This window comes from Argopecten irradians, chromosome 16, assembly GCF_041381155.1.
Source record: "Argopecten irradians isolate NY chromosome 16, Ai_NY, whole genome shotgun sequence".
In the NCBI taxonomy this organism is placed as follows: Eukaryota; Metazoa; Mollusca; class Bivalvia; order Pectinida; family Pectinidae; genus Argopecten; species Argopecten irradians.
The window spans coordinates 33,468,849-33,489,048 of NC_091149.1; the positions used below are offsets into that span (position 1 = coordinate 33,468,849).

General features: G+C 39.2%; 2 protein-coding genes across 2 annotated transcripts in view; one reads left to right on the forward strand and one right to left on the reverse strand.

Annotated features, from left to right (window-relative positions):
• The window catches only part of LOC138311198 (next to BRCA1 gene 1 protein-like), a 29,695-nt gene extending 17,989 nt beyond the window's left edge, over window positions 1–11,706 (reverse strand). The window contains exons 1-9 of the mRNA XM_069252679.1: window positions 11,454–11,706; window positions 6,900–6,962; window positions 6,630–6,671; window positions 5,931–6,214; window positions 5,375–5,477; window positions 4,451–4,615; window positions 3,657–3,843; window positions 3,507–3,547; window positions 3,346–3,377 (exon numbers count right to left, since the gene is read on the reverse strand). Of these exons, the coding sequence (XP_069108780.1) occupies window positions 3,346–3,377; window positions 3,507–3,547; window positions 3,657–3,843; window positions 4,451–4,615; window positions 5,375–5,477; window positions 5,931–6,214; window positions 6,630–6,671; window positions 6,900–6,962; window positions 11,454–11,555 (1,019 nt within the window). The 5' untranslated portion in view covers window positions 11,556–11,706. The remainder of the gene's footprint in view (window positions 1–3,345; window positions 3,378–3,506; window positions 3,548–3,656; window positions 3,844–4,450; window positions 4,616–5,374; window positions 5,478–5,930; window positions 6,215–6,629; window positions 6,672–6,899; window positions 6,963–11,453) is intronic.
• A 195-nt stretch (window positions 11,707–11,901) lies between these two features.
• On the forward strand, window positions 11,902–19,547 carry LOC138310195 (uncharacterized). Its single transcript, XM_069251312.1, has 3 exons — window positions 11,902–12,132; window positions 17,887–18,108; window positions 19,191–19,547. The coding sequence occupies exons 2-3, from the start codon at window positions 17,917–17,919 to the stop codon at window positions 19,545–19,547; spliced, it is 549 nt and encodes a 182-aa protein (XP_069107413.1). The 5' UTR covers window positions 11,902–12,132; window positions 17,887–17,916.
• Window positions 19,548–20,200: the final 653 nt, after the last annotated feature.

Genomic DNA, 20,200 nt, shown 5'->3' on the forward strand with positions numbered 1-20,200 from the left:
TATAGACAGTGTGTCCTCTGTCCCTTGGGTGGTCTATATAGACAGTGTGTCCTCTGTCCCTTGGGTGGTCTATATAGACAGTGTGTCCTCTGTCCCTTGGGTGGTCTATATAGACAGTGTGTCCTCTGCCCATTGGGTGGTCTATATAGACAGTGTGTCCTCTGTCCCTTGGGTGGTCTATATAGACAGTGTGTCCTCTGTCCCTTGGGTGGTCTATATAGACAGTGTGTCCTCTGTCCCTTGGGTGGTCTATATAGACAGTGTGTCCTCTGTCCCTTGGGTGGTCTATATAGACAGTGTGTCCTCTGTCCCTTGGGTGGTCTATATAGACAGTGTGTCCTCTGCCCCTTGGGTGGTCTATATAGACAGTGTGTCCTCTGTCCCTTGGGTGGTCTATATAGACAGTGTGTCCTCTGTCCCTTGGGTGGTCTATATAGACAGTGTGTCCTCTGTCCCTTGGGTGGTCTATATAGACAGTGTGTCCTCTGTCCCTTGGGTGGTCTATATAGACAGTGTGTCCTCTGTCCCTTGGGTGGTCTATATAGACAGTGTGTCCTCTGTCCCTTGGGTGGTCTATATAGACAGTGTGTCCTCTGTCCCTTGGGTGGTCTATATAGACAGTGTGTCCTCTGTCCCTTGGGTGGTCTATATAGACAGTGTGTCCTCTGTCCCTTGGGTGGTCTATATAGACAGTGTGTCCTCTGTCCCTTGGGTGGTCTATATAGACAGTGTGTCCTCTGTCCCTTGGGTGGTCTATATAGACAGTGTGTCCTCTGTCCCTTGGGTGGTCTATATAGACAGTGTGTCCTCTGTCCCTTGGGTGGTCTATATAGACAGTGTGTCCTCTGTCCCTTGGGTGGTCTATATAGACAGTGTGTCCTCTGTCCCTTGGGTGGTCTATATAGACAGTGTGTCCTCTGTCCCTTGGGTGGTCTATATAGACAGTGTGTCCTCTGTCCCTTGGGTGGTCTATATAGACAGTGTGTCCTCTGTCCCTTGGGTGGTCTATATAGACAGTGTGTCTCTCTGGGTGGTCTATATAGACAGTGTGTCCTCTGTCCCTTGGGTGGTCTATATAGACAGTGTGTCCTCTGTCCCTTGGGTGGTCTATATAGACAGTGTGTCCTCTGTCCCTTGGGTGGTCTATATAGACAGTGTGTCCTCTGTCCCTTGGGTGGTCTATATAGACAGTGTGTCCTCTGTCCCTTGGGTGGTCTATATAGACAGTGTGTCCTCTGTCCCTTGGGTGGTCTATATAGACAGTGTGTCCTCTGTCCCTTGGGTGGTCTATATAGACAGTGTGTCCTCTGGGTGGTCTATATAGACAGTGTGTCCTCTGTCCCTTGGGTGGTCTATATAGACAGTGTGTCCTCTGTCCCTTGGGTGGTCTATATAGACAGTGTGTCCTCTGGGTGGTCTATAGACAGTGTGTCCTCTGGGTGGTCTATATAGACAGTGTGTCCTCTGTCCCTTGGGTGGTCTATATAGACAGTGTGTCCTCTGTCCCTTGGGTGGTCTATATAGACAGTGTGTCCTCTGTCCCTTGGGTGGTCTATATAGACAGTGTGTCCTCTGTCCCTTGGGTGGTCTATATAGACAGTGTGTCCTCTGTCCCTTGGGTGGTCTATATAGACAGTGTGTCCTCTGTCCCTTGGGTGGTCTATATAGACAGTGTGTCCTCTGTCCCTTGGGTGGTCTATATAGACAGTGTGTCCTCTGTCCCTTGGGTGGTCTATATAGACAGTGTGTCCTCTGCCCATTGGGTGGTCTATATAGACAGTGTGTCCTCTGTCCCTTGGGTGGTCTATATAGACAGTGTGTCCTCTGTCCCTTGGGTGGTCTATATAGACAGTGTGTCCTCTGTCCCTTGGGTGGTCTATATAGACAGTGTGTCCTCTGTCCCTTGGGTGGTCTATATAGACAGTGTGTCCTCTGTCCCTTGGGTGGTCTATATAGACAGTGTGTCCTCTGTCCCTTGGGTGGTCTATATAGACAGTGTGTCCTCTGTCCCTTGGGTGGTCTATATAGACAGTGTGTCCTCTGTCCCTTGGGTGGTCTATATAGACAGTGTGTCCTCTGTCCCTTGGGTGGTCTATATAGACAGTGTGTCCTCTGGGTGGTCTATATAGACAGTGTGTCCTCTGTCCCTTGGGTGGTCTATATAGACAGTGTGTCCTCTGGGTGGTCTATATAGACAGTGTGTCCTCTGTCCCTGGGTGGTCTATATAGACAGTGTGTCCTCTGTCCCTTGGGTGGTCTATATAGACAGTGTGTCCTCTGTCCCTTGGGTGGTCTATATAGACAGTGTGTCCTCTGTCCCTTGGGTGGTCTATATAGACAGTGTGTCCTCTGTCCCTTGAGTGGTCTATATAGACAGTGTGTCCTCTGTCCCTTGGGTGGTCTATATAGACAGTGTGTCCTCTGTCCCTTGGGTGGTCTATATAGACAGTGTGTCCTCTGTCCCTTGGGTGGTCTATATAGACAGTGTGTCCTTTCTGGGTGGTCTATATAGACAGTGTGTCCTCTGCCCCTTGGGTGGTCTATATAGACAGTGTGTCCTCTGCCCCTTGGGTGGTCTATATAGACAGTGTGTCCTCTGCCCATTGGGTGGTCTATATAGACAGTGTGTCCTCTGTCCCTTGGGTGGTCTATATAGACAGTGTGTCCTCTGTCCCTGGGTGGTCTATATAGACAGTGTGTCCTCTGTCCCTTGGGTGGTCTATATAGACAGTGTGTCCTCTGTCCCTTGGGTGGTCTATATAGACAGTGTGTCCTCTGGGTGGTCTATATAGACAGTGTGTCCTCTGTCCCTTGGGTGGTCTATATAGACAGTGTGTCCTCTGTCCCTTGGGTGGTCTATATAGACAGTGTGTCCTCTGTCCCTTGGGTGGTCTATATAGACAGTGTGTCCTCTGTCCCTTGGGTGGTCTATATAGACAGTGTGTCCTCTGTCCCTTGGGTGGTCTATATAGACAGTGTGTCCTCTGCCCCTTGGGTGGTCTATATAGACAGTGTGTCCTCTGCCCCTTGGGTGGTCTATATAGACAGTCTGACTGTACTTGAATGTTTTTTACAATTTGATTTGGTTTATTATGGATAAGATTATCTTTGTGAAATGCAAAATAACTAAAACCTAGCTATATATAGTGGTAATATGTTCATCAAAATGTCTCACTCTCATTTGATTTTTAATATCCATTATATTTTAAAATAGTGAGATATTTATCATTTTTTTTTCATTTCAAGTGTACTAGTTCAATAAGCCAAACTCCATTTGTTTTTAATCAGTTTGCCCTACTTTACATGTTAATTTTTCAGACAAGTATTTGTTGATAGAGAACTTACCAGCATTTGTACCTCACCCCGACAATAGTCCTCTCACAGAAGTTACAGACAATGTTACAGACAATGCCCTCGTGGTAGAATTTTACATAGCTGTCACAGAAAACAAGTAGAATTTTACTGATTTTATGATTTATATCGTAATTAAGTATTAATTAGAACTGCTCACAGAAGTTACAGACAATGCCCTCGTGGTAGTACATAGCTGTGAAAATAACCGCTGCTCATAGTCTCAAACAGTAAATCGGGAAATTTAACTGCTATTTTAGTACTAGTCTAATAAAGCAATTTTATAACATTGAGTTAATACTTACGATGACTGGAAGGCATTTCTGTTTTAGTTGTCTCCCCTAGATTGCCTGTTGGTGGTGATACAGGAGAGTTGACTCCCTCAGGCCCCTTCACTGACTGGATCACAGCACCATCTAGCCCCTTCAGGACGTGACGAACTGTCTTTTTTGTGACGTCCTTCACTATTTCTGTCCTCAGCTCTGTCTTCAGCTAAATAGAAAATAAACCTATGTCAATCAGGACTTCAAAAATAGCAAAAGTAAAGACAAAAGTGACATTAAATGTCTTCTACTTTATAGTAGGGACATAAAAACAGTTTACAATTACCATACAAGAATTATTGGTAAGAGATAGATTTTCCTGTCTTCCTTTGAAATTGAGACACTGTATGATTTGTGACAATATTGTCACAGTTGGCAACAAAAAACATGGATTACATTATACATTCCCTCCAACAGATTCACCACACAAAAAAACATGGATTACACTATACATTCCCTCCAACAGATTCACACAAAAAACATGGATTACATTATACATTCCCTCCAACAGATTCACACAAAAAACATGGATTACATTATACATTCCCTCCAACAGATTCACACAAAAAACATGGATTACATTATACATTCCCTCCAACAGATTCACACAAAAAACATGGATTACATTATACATTCCCTAAAACAGATTCACACAAAAAACATGGATTACATTATACATTCCCTCCAACAGGTTCACACAAAAAACATGGATTACACTATAATTCCCTCCAACAGATTCACACAATAAACAGACCACAACTACCAACAGTACTTACTTGTTGCATGAACTTGACAAAAACAGAATATGGCATCGCGACCTCGTCTGACTCCCCAGACTCAAGGTCAAGGGTCAATTTTTTGGGTTTTGCCCCGCGGTCAGCGCTCTGTGTCATTTTACGTGATTCCTTCATCAGCTTCTTTGTCTTGATCTTGTTTTCCATCTGAGGAAAATCAGAATCTTAACCAAACGTTCATCAAGTACAAATTACATGTTTTCTATTACAAGGAGAATTTTTTCTTGAAGAAAGCATTCAAGTTTTGTCTGAATTGTAAACATTTCAAATAGAGGATCTTATATGAGTGGCTATGTAATATGAAATTTATAAAACAAGTTCAATAATTTGATATGCCACAAGCCTTTAGGCGAGTATTTATATGCCAAATCAAAATAATTTGATATCCTAAAGCTCTGTTGGCATATCAAATTATTGAACTTATTTTAAATTTCATATTACACAGTCACAAGTGTAAGATTCTGTTCATTCTATATATAAGTGAAACTTTTAGTTTTGTCTCTATATAAAATAGAAGAAATCCAGCTCGGATGTGACTCTTCTGTATACTCAGTTAATCATGCAACATCATGTACATGATATTATACAGTAAAACACATTTATAAGAAATTCATGATTATAACTTAGTTTTCATTCCTCGTCAAGATTTCTGAAAGATGCATGTAATAAGTATATTTAGTTGGTCTCTAGAAAATCGTGTAAAAGAGTAGATAGAAAAACTGACATGCGATGCCATTATAGTGTTATTACAAAAGTGTCTAACAATACTTATGACATGGCTGGACAGGTCAGTTATGTGATAAACATATATAAGTTTGTACTTTTGTGTAAATCAAACACAAACTTCATGCACAATTTTGGAATTATCGTATAGCGATACATGCAGGGTATCGTTCTATTGTTTACCTTTCTATATGAAGGTCGAGGTTTATCTTCTGCAGGAAGTAGGGGAGTTGTCTCCCCTGTCTCGTCGACAACATCCTGTTGTGGTGGTGGAGCCTTTCCTATCCTGTTAAAATAAAATTACAAAATCTTTCCTTATTTATGACAACCAACAGATTCATTTATTTATTTTCTATGTTTGTAACTTCCTCAATAACCAATTTAAATGTCTTGTACATTGATAATGTTTTGAGCTTATATAGTCATTCTTTATAATATTTACTATGCATGCTGTAATAAGGTCTCGTGTGATAGTCTTTTGCCCTAAGATACCAATGTTACAAATGTATTCCTTTCCTCAAAGTGCCACAACATGATTGTTAAAACACCAACATTTTGTTAAGTCAATATGTTTCGTTATTGCATTTTTGATCAGACAATTCTACAAAATTCATGGAAATTTTATTATTATTGAACCTATCAATACAATAAGCTTGATTTTAATATGTCTTTAAGATTAATGTGTATTAATTATCTTTTTATTTTATTATCTGTAAGATTGTTGGAACCAGAAACATACATTTCCAAAATTGTGTCCAAAGAAACCTCCACTCGGGTCGTTTCTGTTGTTTCCCCAGTAGCATCGTCTACATGTATAATTGTTTCTTTCACTTTCCCATCCACATTTGACCCTTCATCTTTGACCTGTGTCTCTTCACCCTTGACCTTTGACTCTGTATCCCTAGTATCAGGCGTGTCTGTTTGGTTGGCCGGTGTTTCTGCAGGAGTGATCCTTTCAGGTTCACTGTCAGATCCAAGGTCTCGTACTATCAGATGTAAGGTTTTGGAAAAATGGTCGGAGATCTGAAAAACAAGGAAAATAATATTCATTCGATAATTTTACCTTAAAAAAAGAAAACATCACAAAAACCATGAAAAAACAAGCAAATTCCTGGAATCACCCCACTTTTATTCAGTAACAAGCTGTTGGGCACTTATGGATGAGATGACTGCAGCATTCCATTTCATTCGATTAACACTAAAGTGTATACTTGTTAACCCATTACAGAATAAGGAAATATTTATCTTGTGTGATTGAACGGAGGATCATATTTAGTTATATGTTCTTCCTGTCAGAAACCTTGGTATCCAATTTACTGTACATAATAAAAACACACTGTCACAAAAGATAGGAAACATTTATCAGTGAAATTTTGTTTTTATGATCATGTTTTCTTGAGCAAAGTTTGGTGTTGTTCAATTGACAAAAAATACTTACACGAATGGCTTCCTCCAATTCCTCTTGACTACAGAAGGCAACCTGTGAATATAGAGAGGTACCTTAATTACATTTTTTTTTCTTTTTTCTTTTTTAAATTCAAACATTTCGTTCGACAAAAATGTTGGCGGCCATAAAGAGAAAATAGTATAAAATATAGTGTGAATCAAGAGAATTTATAGGTTAAATGGTCCCTCTCTTTAATTCAAAGATATTACACAGAATGTAATTTGACACAGATTAAAGTGATAAAATCACAGGAAAACTTACATAATCCCCTTCAGGATCAATGTAAAATATCTGGACATGCTGACAATCATACTGGGCTTTCAGCTACAAAAAATATAAAAAAAAAATCATAAGTTTTCAAATCATTTCAACATTAAACTACAAAACCAATAAGAAATATGAAAAATGTTTAAATACTGATATGTTCTATCATTATGTTCCCTGATGGCCTTGATATAGACAAATATCAGTTTATCTGTATAGCTGTATAGATGTTTACGGTATTTAAAACATTATCACGAAAAAAAAAACAATTTCATAAGTTCATGATCAATTACACTATAACAACACCATACCTTTCCATGAATTTAGAGCATGTGACAATGTTGAAGTATAAAACATTATTATTGTCTATGTTCCCCTCTCTATCTACTTTGAAAGTAGAGTCATAAAATCATTCAGGTTGTTTTTGCTTGAATAAGCTTTTCATTATCATGAATATATGTATATCATTTTCTGAACATGAAATAACTTAAATAATTATTTATAGTAAACAAAAATAAATTTTCTTTTATCCTTTCCCTGATACTGAGAGAAAATGAAGGAATGAGCCTAGATCGAGGCTGCCTTACAAGTTTCTGTAGAACTATCTGTAACCGTACACATCATACTATAATTGAGGATCTGTACATGCCTTCCAAATCTATCAATCAGTCTGCGATTGAAGCACTAGTCAGATGCCCACGACTAGTAATTTTACAGTCAGATTATAGTGTCAATTGCAATTAACTACATGTATATGTACGTAGTCCAATGGCTCCTCACCTGATTAAAATCGGAAAATACTTTATTTACATTTTCAACACATTTTGATTGCATTCGCTCTGGATGCATCAGTTTGTGAAAAACACATCCAGACTATAATTTTGGTCAAAAATTGAAAGTGAAGCAAAACTGGTAATATTTAATTTGGACTAGTGAATAAAAAGTCAGAATGATAAAATTTTGGGGTTTACTAGTCCAAATGACATGTGGTGAAAACAATTAACGTCAAGTATCAATTAATGACAATTTCAACAAGTGGATCCATAAAAACATCAAGAGTATGTTTAAACTATCAATATATTTGAACTTCTGATAGTCAGATATCTTTTATTATATGGGCTAAAATGAAGAAATCACATAGTTTGATGGTAACAGTTGCAGTAACAGTAAAATATATTATATATAAATATTCGTTAAATTTAACAAAATATTTTTATTCAGTGAAAAATTAAACAAACACTGATGATTAATCATTGTAGTGATGTCAACAGAAAAAAAATGTTGAAATCGTCCATGCATGTTTGATCAGACATTCTCAGATAAGGGGGAGTAACTCTTTTTATAATTACAGCCAATTATTATCAAATAGAATTAAAGAGAAATCAGAATGCAATTATTACTATGTTTGTAATACTAAATAACATTCTAATGATTTGTACAATGGGATCACAGCCAATATCCACTTTTAACATGTATCATCCTCGATACTCCAGGCTCCGATCACTTACGATATATATCTACACCCCTGGACTATCTCAGAGTAAAATTGAAGGCAGCTCAGAGGAAAACATTTGACCAATCACAGGTCAGCAAAGATTTCCTTTGAAGACTACAGAGAGAGTGACACTTAACATCAAAGCCAGTTTAAGCCACACAGTCAACCACAGTGTACCATTAGGGCTCTTTTGATGTACATCAAAGGACTAAAATACCTGTTCTCTACTGTTGCCTCCAGTTTTATTTAGAGATAGTCCAGGGGTGTAGACATCATTAGTGATCGGAAATCCTGGAGTATCGAGGATGAACATGTATACAAGATGACAGTTCTACCTGTTACTAGTGATTCTCTTACTCAATTAATTCTCTACCTTTCTAAATTGGGAAAACACCACTACATTTTATCTTTCTTGAAACATTTTTTATGAGTTGTTTTTTATTTGGAAAAAACATTTACATAAAATTGGGAGAATACAGCAAAATTTCTCTTGTTGTGTATATGGATATATGGGTGCAGGTAAATTACATACTGTACGGTCTAAGGGAGATAATCATAACCATTACTGTATATGGGTTATTCCCTGTTGCTGAATCTTGAAGTTTTGAGAGAATAAAGATAGTCTAGGAACAGAAAGGATGTCATAATGAGGCATAAACGGTATAAAGCTTGTTTAAGGATTAACTTGAATAGATTTTTTATGTTATGGAGATATAACACAAAAATCTGAGTGTACTATAAATAAACCGCGAAGCGGTTTATGATGAGAGTACACTCAGATTTTTGTGTTATATCTCCATAACATAAAAAATCTATTCAAATTAATCCTTATAATTCAAATTACTAAAGATGATCTCTTCAATACTCAAAATTCATTCTGGGACTCTTTTGTCTATGAAATCATTACGCCGTCATCTCAGCCAATCAGAAGCAACGTCACAAACGGCGACGCCATTTATACCTTTATGGGCTGATAAAGTAAATTTTTAAACCAATGAAAATGCTCGTAACAAGCAAAATTGAATTATTTATTAATAATCGGAAATAAAAGGCCAAAATAAATTCAAATTAAAATCTAATCATTTCTATTTCATTTCTGTTGTTTATCTGAGGAAGATGTAGCGAGTTTCCCCAAAGCAGTATCATCAACCTCTAAATCATGCAACACTCTAGTGGATTAGGGGCCTTTATTCTGCCCCAAATGATTTGTTTGTTTGTTTGTTTCAGTTTTACGGCCCATCGACAACTAAGGTCATTTAGGGCCAAACTACAAGTCATGCATTAATATCAGGATAAAAGATCAGGGTAAGAAAAGGCAAGTAAGGACTAAAACACAGATTGTAAACGTTTATTTGATAAAAAAAAGTTTGCATTGGATAAAATAGTTTTGGCTAAAACACATGAGAAAACTCATACACAAAGTTGATGAAACGATGAAATGTTGAGTTGATACGACGATATGATGAGAAAACGTTCATATTTTGTTTAAAATACCGATTTCTTTGAGATAATTAAAAATATGATTATGTCTCACGGCATGAAACAAAGTGTACATGTCGGAGACATCGTAGTACTTATCTCGTATGTGCTTAAAATCAATACAGTGCACTAAAATATGTTCCACTGTGAGAGGAGAATCACATGCATGGCATGTGGGATGATCCTCCCCTCTCAATAGATAGGAATGTGTAAAATATGTGTGTCCAGTTCGGAGCCGAGAGAGAACAACTTCCTCTCTGCGGTCTCTCCGACTGGACAGTTTAGGATTAAGTGTAGGTTGAATTTTCAACAGTTTATTGTTTGTTTCGGTAGACCACCTTTGTTGCCAATGGTGTTTGATGGCTGACTGAATTGAAGGTTTGATGTCGGTGTATGGTAGTGCCCCAAATGAACCTATAAAAAATCACTGGTAGTAGTTAATTCAAACAAGGACGTATAAGTGAGAAGGATTCGTGTCTGTCTCTTTACATTACTAAACACCACGCGGGACACCTATGAACCGGGAATAAAAACCGTTTTTCTCAACAAATACTTGTCTTATCGAGTCAAACGAAACACCATTGTAAAGTTTATTAAATTTCACGACGTTTATAACTGGCTTTAAAGACGGAATATTTAGGGGATATGTCTTAAATTTTCGTTAAAAAAAATTGACAGCTCATGATCATGAAATGACAGCACCGCTTCAGAAAGTAAGACGGTAACCCTCGCACCCACAAGCTACATCAAAGGCTGCACCGGCGGATATCAAAGGAAAATCAGTCGTCGCCCAACGTCACGGTCAGTGCACAAACACAAAAGCGCCTGCCTTGGACTTCCCCAAAACCCAGTGTGACTTATCCTTCTCATATACGTCCTTGATTCAAAACACGGCTTGTAGTGACTAAATTTTTTTTTTTCAAACAGACAAATTTGCTTACAATCCATGTAGAATTTTACTATTATAAGAGCATTTTTTTCAAAGGAATATATCTTGAAAAAAGATTACAGCTAGCTGGGTTCGAATGGGTGTTCTGTAAATGAGGTCAATTTTAGATAATTTGAATGTTTTTTCAGAAAACAAGTTGAGTCAACGTCATATATCATTTCATGACTGTAAAAAAGTATATTGGAACAGTATAATCACGAACCCTGAAATAATTATAACTCTCCTATGTACTTAGTATACACAGTTGCATGTGTAGATTTGTAAAAAAGCTTTTAAAAGGATTTATCAGCTTATTTTGTGGTAGATATGATTTAACAGATAAACTGATCACTATAGCGCCAGTGACCTGATGTAATAACAGAGTATACACCGCGGCCATGACATTAATACACATGAACAACACTTGTATATCTAAAGCTGGATATTATGTCATTACAAAACATTTGCATATTCACCAGTTCATGGCCATATGAAAAAAAATCGATTTGGTCTGGTGCGAGCTGGCGAAGTGACAATTGATAAAACGACTATGACATCGGTTAACTTACACATATGAGATTTCATTTTGTAAAATCAGATATAGACTTCAATGAAACAGCATAAATAATATATCCGTTTCCGTTCTTACCATCGCCTCCAAGTCCATCCATTTTGTTTGTGGTGGAAGACAGATTATATCGGGCGCTGTACTGTCTCCTTCAAATTTCACACTGAAGACGATATCCTCCATTTTGTGATTTGAATGTCAAGTCACTCTGACTACGAGGAATGAATTGACATCGGTATCAATGTCGTTGGTTCCAAATATAGTGTTGATTTAAGACGAAGTTTCACGTCATATGGATATGAGTTTCCCGTTGTTGACAAAATGACCTCATCACCTATACCAAAACATTAACACGTGACCTTTATAATGTAGTTCCACATATCTTAACATATAATGGAAATTTAATGATAATTTCATATTCCATATTACTTTTTACTTACGTATGGGCATATTGTGAATAACGATTTTACGCACAAAGTTCCAATAAATTGCAGATGATAACGTTATAATTTTATACGCGGAAGAATATATATTGGTAACAAGGTTGTGTTGATATTTAGACATTACGTTAACGGAAGTAGAATGACGCCAGCCAAACACATTCCCAGTTTCAGAATAACCATTATAACTATTAATGCAAAGAAATGAAGCATTGTTTAGTTGACATTTAATTTATAATATGACATTTGAGGAGAACGTGATAGCTCAAGTTTTATGTATTGACATCACCGACTTATGACTGTCATCCCGGAAGTTGAAGGTAAAGTATAGGAAAAGTGAAACTAGCACTATTTCACGATACTCGGAATTTTAGTCTCGTAATAGTCGCCAAGCATTTCGTCACTACCATTTTCGTACACGTGTATCCTCGTCTACAAAATTCTCTTTGACTATAAATTCTCTATTGCATGGTAAATGTATACATATTTTTAATCTATTGATTTTAAAGAAGACTAATTATATATAATCTACACATGTATTTGTGAAGTTGTCAGATAGTAAAATAAATGTGTACATATATGTAGCTTCAGATGAACAGACGGAGATCTGTCTACAAGGCTGCCTTCGACTGGCAACTCTCGTGTAGGAGTGAGATTATTTATAGTACGGCAAAAAAAATAGATCTGTGTAGGGTTACCCCCGACTCTAGTTTTTTTAGCTCACCTGGCCCGAAGGGCCAGTGAGCTTTTGCCATGGCGTGGCGTCCGTGGTCCGTCCGTCGTCCATCCGTCAACATTTCCTTTAAATCGCTACTTATCCTAGAGTTCTGCATGGATTGCAACCAAATTTGGCCAGAAACTTCCTTAGGGGAAAGGGATCAGATTTTGCATAAATGGTGACCCTGACCCCCCTGGGGCAGGAGGGGCAGGGCCCAATAGGGGTAATAGAGGTAAATCCTATAAATCGCTACTTGTCCTAGAGTTCTGCATGGATTGCAACCAAATTTGGCCAGAAACTTTCTTAGGGGAAGGGGATCAGATTTTGCATATATGGTGACCCTGACCCCCCTGGGGCAGGAGGGGCGGGGCCCAATAGGGGCAATAGAGGTAAATCCTATAAATCGCTACTTGTCCTAGAGTTCTGCATGGATTGCAACCAAATTTGGCCAGAAACTTCCTTAGGGGAAGGGGATCAGATTTTGCATAAATGGTGACCCTGACCCCCCTGGGGCAGAAGGGGCGGGGCCCAATAGGGGTATATCCTATAAATCGCTACTTGTCCTAGAGTTCTGCATGGATTGCAACCAAATTTGGCCAGAAACTTCCTTAGGGGAAGGGGATCAGATTTTGCATAAATGGTGACCCTGACCCCCCTGGGGCAGGAGGGGCGGGGCCCAATAGGGGTAATAGAGGTAAATCCTATAAATCGCTACTTGTCCTAGAGTTCTGCATGGATTGCAACCAAATTTGGCCAGAAACTTCCTTAGGGGAAGGGGATCAGATTTTGCATAAATGGTGACCCTGACCCCCCTGGGGCAGGAGGGGCGGGGCCCAATAGGGGTAAATAGAGGTAAATCCTATAAATCACTACTTGTCCTAGAGTTCTGCATGGATTGCAACCAAATTTGGCCAGAAATATCCTTAGGGGTAGGGGATCAGATTTTGCATAAATGGTGACCCTGACCCCCCTGGGGCAGGAGCGGCGATGCCCAATAGGGGAAATAGAAGTAAATCCTATAAATCGCTACTTGTCCTAGAGTTCTGGATGGATTGTAACCAAATTTGGCCAGAAACATCCTTGGGGGAAGGGAAACAGAACTTGTATAAATTTTGGCTCTGACCCCCTGGGGGTAGGAGGGGCAGGCCCAATAGGGGAAATGGAGGTAAATCCTATAAATCGCTACCTGTCCTAGAGTTCTGCATTGATTGTAACCAAGTTTGGCCAGAAGCATCCTTGGGGTTAACAGAATTCGTATAAATTTTGGCTTTGACCCCCTGGAGCAGAAAGAGTGGGGCCCAATAGGGGAATTAGAGGTTAATTAAATATTCAAATTCCTTCAGAAAAGAAACAATGAACTTGTATTCAGAACATAACTTGGCATTACAAACCAGACTTCGGTTCCAGCCATTATTTCAGAGTGAAAGACACTTAAAAAAAATCCTCCCGACTTTCTGACCTTATTTTTTTTGCCAATGTAACTCTAAACAGACATATTTGTTAGTTTGGCCTAATATCAAACACTCTTGTCAGCTGTTGAATGCTCTCAGGAGTAAGGCTGTTTTCGTATAAATGCGGTTTGACTGGTTGTATACTCGCCACACGTCAAAGAACACGCATACAAGACCTAACACGACCCAAACTGGAATACTACTCTTCCGTATGGGACCTCTACCATGCCAACCAGATCACACAAATCGAAAAAATACAGTGCAGAGGAGCACATTATAATATAGCCAAAATAGATACCACAACACAAGTTCAGTTACAGACATGATACAAGAACTCCAACTACCATCACTACACACACGCAGATTACAGTCAAGACTAACACATTTCTTCAAAATCATACACAAACAAGTCATAGTCAACACTGACTGTTCCTTATCAAAACAGCTGTAGAACTAGACACACACCCACACACATATTGTTACATATCTGATATCAATGACACATACAAATACATGTACTCTTTTTAAAAATTTGTACCTTGTGTTGTTACGGTCAGGTCGTCCATAAAGCCTCTCAAGGGAGGTTGGTATATTCCAGAGTCCATCCTTGGACCTCTCGCTTCTCTTTCGGTGACCTTGGTTACTAGGCCCATTCCCATGATGGACAGGATTGGCGATATGGTACATCCTGCCATGATGCCCTTCTCCAGCCATTGCCACTCTGTAGTCACTTCATCCACTGTAAAGCGAAACTTTATGTCACTGAGGTACTAGCTTTTGATGATGTCTTTGATTTTCCCTGGCAAATGGTAAAGATCCAATGCAGAATTAATAAGCTTGTGTGGGACTGATCCATAAGCATTGGCCAAGTCTAAATACACCACAGCAAGGTTCTTTTCCCCTGTCTTTGCTCTTTGATTAGCTGACTGAGGGCGCTCAAATGTTTCACACATCCAGAAAATCCAGAAATACCTGCCTTCTGCACGGATGTGTCAATGTAGTTGTTGTCGACCAGGTATGATGCCAGGTGTTTACTTATACAGAGAGGAAGGTCTTTCCTTCAACATTCAGTAAGGATATTGTTCTGAACTGACTGATGGTCTTTGCATCCTTTTCCTTAGGTAGGAAACATTCATCAGCTTTCCTCCAACACTCCGGTATCACTCCCTTCTTCCATACAACCTTTAACATTTGCCATAACTTCCTCAACAGCCGTGGGCATTTCCTGTAAACCCTGTAAGGAATTCCATTAGGGCCTGGTGCAGATCCTGATCTTGCCTTATTACATACCTCGGACACTTTCTTCCATGAGAGATCTTATTCATTCATGCGTATTCTTGGTTGTTCCACATCTACTTTTCTTGGGCATTTGCCTAATGGTTCCTCACGCTGTGAATCATGATCTGTCTCCCATACTTCCTCTTTTGAGCAATGGAGTCTTCCAAATGTTTCCTTTCTAAGCAGCTCGTTTGTGAATTGGAACAGGTTTTTCACAAATTACCTCCTGCTCTTTTCCTTCTTTGCTTTTGTCTTCTGTATTCTCCTGAGCTTTGACAGTTCTGATCTTACATCATCTGTCAGTACCGTTATTCCCAATTTCTCATACTCAGTTGCTTTCCTGAATTGTTTGTTCAGTTGCCTGAGTTCCATAGAACACTTCCGAGTCTTCCTCTTTTGTCTATTTGCCACGCCTTCCTGCTCATGTATTCTCCTATTAGAGCTTTCTACCACTCCGTTCTTTTCCAATGTTGTAGATAATGTTTGGCTCTACCTTCTCTATGTTCACTTGAGAGTAGTTTCCAAGATGGCACCGACATCATCGTCGAAACTCTTCCAGTTGCTGGATTGGCAGCTGGCTTTCCCAGAGTTCAAATAACTCAGTCAGTTATGCGACTGTGTCATTGGATGATTCAGACACGGAGAGGCTCCTAGTACTGTGGTTAATGTCTCCTGACTGTGACTGGGTTCCTCCTGTGTCTCTCCAACTGAAACTGTGCTCTGTCTCTGAGTTGTCCCTTGACTACATCAATCGTGACCTTGACTGATGTATTCTTAACCCCCTTATGTTCTTGCAAACCTTTCCACATTTGCACTTAGTTTCTGCTGTCCCTCCATCTATAGTGTTGATTGAATGGCCCGTCAGTTTCTGCTGTCCCTCCATCTAGTGTTGATTGAATGGCCCGTCAGTTTCTGCTGTCCCTCCATCTAGTGTTGATTGAATGGCCCGTCAGTTTGCTGCTGTGCCCGTCAGTTCTGTCCCTCCATCTAGTGTTGATTGAATGGCCCGTCAGTTTCTGTGCCATCTAGTGTTGATTGAATGGCCCTCAGTTTCTGCTGTCCCTCCATCTAGTGTTGATTGAATGGCCGTCAGTTTCTGCTGTCCCTCCATCTTGTTGATTGAATGGCCCGTCAGTTTCTGCTGTCCCTCCATCTAGTGTTGATTGAATGGCCCGTCAGTTTCTGCTGTCCCTCCATCTAGTGTTGATTGAATGGCCCGTCAGTTTCTGCTGTCCCTCCATCTAGTGTTGATTGAATGGCCCGTCAGTTTTCTGCTGTCCCTCCATCTAGTGTTGATTGAAGCCCGTCAGTTTCTGCTGTCCCTCCATCTAGTGTTGATTGAATGGCCCGTCAGTTTCTGCTGTCCCTCCATCTAGTGTTGATTGAATGGCCCGTCAGTTTCTGCTGTCCCTCCATCTAGTGTTGATTGAATGGCCCGTCAGTTTCTGCTGTCCCTCCATCTAGTGTTGATTGTCAGTTTCTGCTGTCCCTCCATCTAGTGTTGATTGAATGGCCCGTCAGTTTCTGCTGTCCCTCCATCTAGTGTTGATTGAATGGCCCCAGTTTCTGCTGTCCCTCCATCTAGTGTTGCCGCATTTCTGCTGTCCCTCCATCTAGTGTTGATTGAATGGCCCGTCAGTTTGTGTCCTCCATCTATGTTGATTGAATGGCCCGTCTCGTTATCCTTGGAGTGTTCCTAGTTGTATCCGTCAAAAATGTCCCCCCCCACACCTCTCAGGACACTCTGGGGGGTGTTGTTCCTCTTGACTGTCTGTAGCTTTTATCGGTGTCCCCTCGGGAGGACTGTACCTTGGGAAGCTGCCCCTTGGTACCCATCACCAGTCTTTCTAAGTATTCTGTCTAGACAACAGGGTCCATGTTCTAGAAAACGTCAAAGGATTTTCACAGGGAAACTTGCTATAGTTCGTTTTAAAGTTTGGGCAGTTCACTTTGCGCCCCCTTTACGTCAAATACGGTACATGTACATTATATAAATGTGGATGACTGTTCATATGAGAAGTAGTCAATATATCGGAATTATTACTAATAAGCTTTTACGATGATAATAAATATTCTAGCTATGAGTGCATGACTATACCATATTTATTTTAACAACAAGCGAGTTGTGTCCCCTTACGGAATGTGTTGGTGCCAACACGTATGAGAAGGATGATATACTGTACAAAATAAATAAACATAGAGAGTTGTGTCTCCTTTTTCAGATGTGTTTGCTTTATTCCATGTAACACTATTGTTGCGGGTACCCTGAAACTTTAAGTCTGAATTTACCTATGAATTTGAGAAATACATGTATGTAATTATGTACATGTACAAGTCATTCGAAAATAAAGAGTTGTGTCCCCTGGTAAAACCTGTTGTGCCAACAAATCTGAGAACTTCGGCACCAATACATTTCACAAGGGAGCACAACTTTTTATTTTTCATTTGACTAGTATAAACAAGTTTTGCAAATTGAGACTTGATCTAGGCTCCTTAACGAAAGCGTTGGTGTAGCGTGGTGGGGTCTCTCAGTGAGATTGATAATATATCAAAAAGAAAGTAATGAATGAAAATGTGGAAAGTTGTGATATGAAAATATGGAATTATGACAATGACTTTGTTTTCAGCCTGAAATAACATTAGATTTGAGCAGCATTATGACAACAGCTACCAGTCACCATGGAAACAGTAGGCAGATAGCACTGACCTTGACTGCGAGATATGCCTCCAGCTGGGGATCATGGGAAGGCGTTCGGGAACTGGTGCAGAACTGGCATGATGGGATATATGATTCTGTTAGTCAAAGAGGTCTATCCCTGATCTCTAAGTATGAAGTGATGTTCTGTGAGGTAGGTGCATTTTTATTAGGCTCAAAGGGTCAGGACAACCTATTGTCATCATGCATCATCCGTCCTTGTGAGCCGTCCACCGTGCGTAAACTTTTCATTCAAACAACTTCCTCTCAATAACCGAAATGCTCAGGGTACTGGTGTTTGGCCTGTAGCATGCTGGGATGAAGAGTTACCAAGGTTTTCTTCCAAATGAATGACCTTGATCTTTATTCAAGGTCATAGGAGTCAAATAGACTAAAATCTTTAAACAACTTCTTGTAAATAACTCAGAGGCCTAGAGGCCTGATATTGGACTTGTAGCATGGTGGGGATCAAGGGACACATATTTATTAAAATGAATGACCTTCATTCAAGGTCCAATTCATCAAATATATCAGAACCTGAACTTCTATTAAAAGAGTTATTTTGTATTGCCTTCATTGTTTGCCACTACGATAGTGTTGTATTGTGCCCATAAACATATGACTGTTAAGGCCCAATGGGCCTCTTGTCGGGTATGACTTCATTTGTATGGAAAGAATGAGTTAACTATATAATAGTAATTTGACATTTCTAACAGTCTACCAACATCTTCATCTCCCATAAAAGAGAATGAGAGTAAATTAGTTTAAGATTTACTTGTTCCCAAATAAGGAGTGACCAGGTGGGTTTATAGTCTGGTGGTATGCTTCAATGCAAGACATTTTACACAAACATTTAAGCATTGAACGTCTTTCAGTTGGCATTCTATAGCCAATATGAATGCCAACTGGACAAAGGCAAATTCCATGAAATGCGCTATATAATGCTTATATTTACGCTTGGTTACAATTTTATGTTGTAATGCCAAGGAATTTTCCATCTATAAATGTATTAATCATTCGTTATCATTAACAATGGAACAGCCATTTGAACAGCCATTTTCCGTGATCGCTGGCACGACAATTATGACATCACAATGATAGCGACGTCATAATAAGTGATTACAGTTCATAGTCTATATGACTGCCAACTGCGCTTGGTAAGGTTACATAGTAGGACTGTAGTGAAAATGTAAATTATATATATGTACCCCAGATTTGTTTGTTTGTTTATTACAGGAGAAAACTGACATGTTTTGTCAAGTGTTTAAAGCCTGTTTGGTGGACTCAGACACATTAAAGGAAGTCATACTTGGACGATTAATTTACAAAAAACTTGGAAGTAAACTGTATCTAATTAATGGCTGCACTGAGCTCCATAAGAAAATCTTGTTGCTAGGATACAGTGGCAAGTCTTCAAACAAAGAGGTCATTGGCCAGTTTGGAGAAGGGTTAAAGGTTGGGGCACTAGCATTGGTGAGGAATGGACACCTGGTTACCATGGAAACATCGAAGGACCGATGGATGTTTGATTTGATACATAATGAAGAATTTGGAGAGAAAGTGTTAACAGTCGTTGTTACAGGTATTGTGTAATAATTATAGGCAATCTAAACATGGAGTGTTAACAGTCGTTGTTACAGGTATTGTGTAATAATTATAGGCAATCTAAACATGGAGTGTTAACAGTCGTTGTTACAGGTATTGTGTAATAATTATAGGCAATCTAAACATGGAGTGTTAACAGTCGCTGTTACAGGTATTGTGTAATAATTATAGGCAATCTAAACATGGAGTGTTAACAGTCGTTGTTACAGGTATTGTGTAATAATTATAGGCAATCTAAACATGGAGTGTTAACAGTCATTGTTACAGGTATTGTGTAACAATTATAGGCAATCTACATGGAGTGTTAACAGTCGTTGTTACAGGTATTGTGTAACAATTATAGGCAATCTAAACATGGAGTGTTAACAGTCGTTGTTACAGGTATTGTGTAACAATTATAGGCAATCTAAACATGGAGTGTTAACAGTCGTTGTTACAGGTATTGTGTAACAATTATAGGCAATCTAAACATGGAGTGTTAACAGTCGTTGTTACAGGTATTGTGTAACAATTATAGGCAATCTAAACATGGAGTGTTAACAGTCGTTGTTACAGGTATTGTGTAACAATTATAGGCAATCTAAAGTACATTGTTACAGGTATTGTGTAACAATTATAGGCAATCTCCATGTTAACAGTCA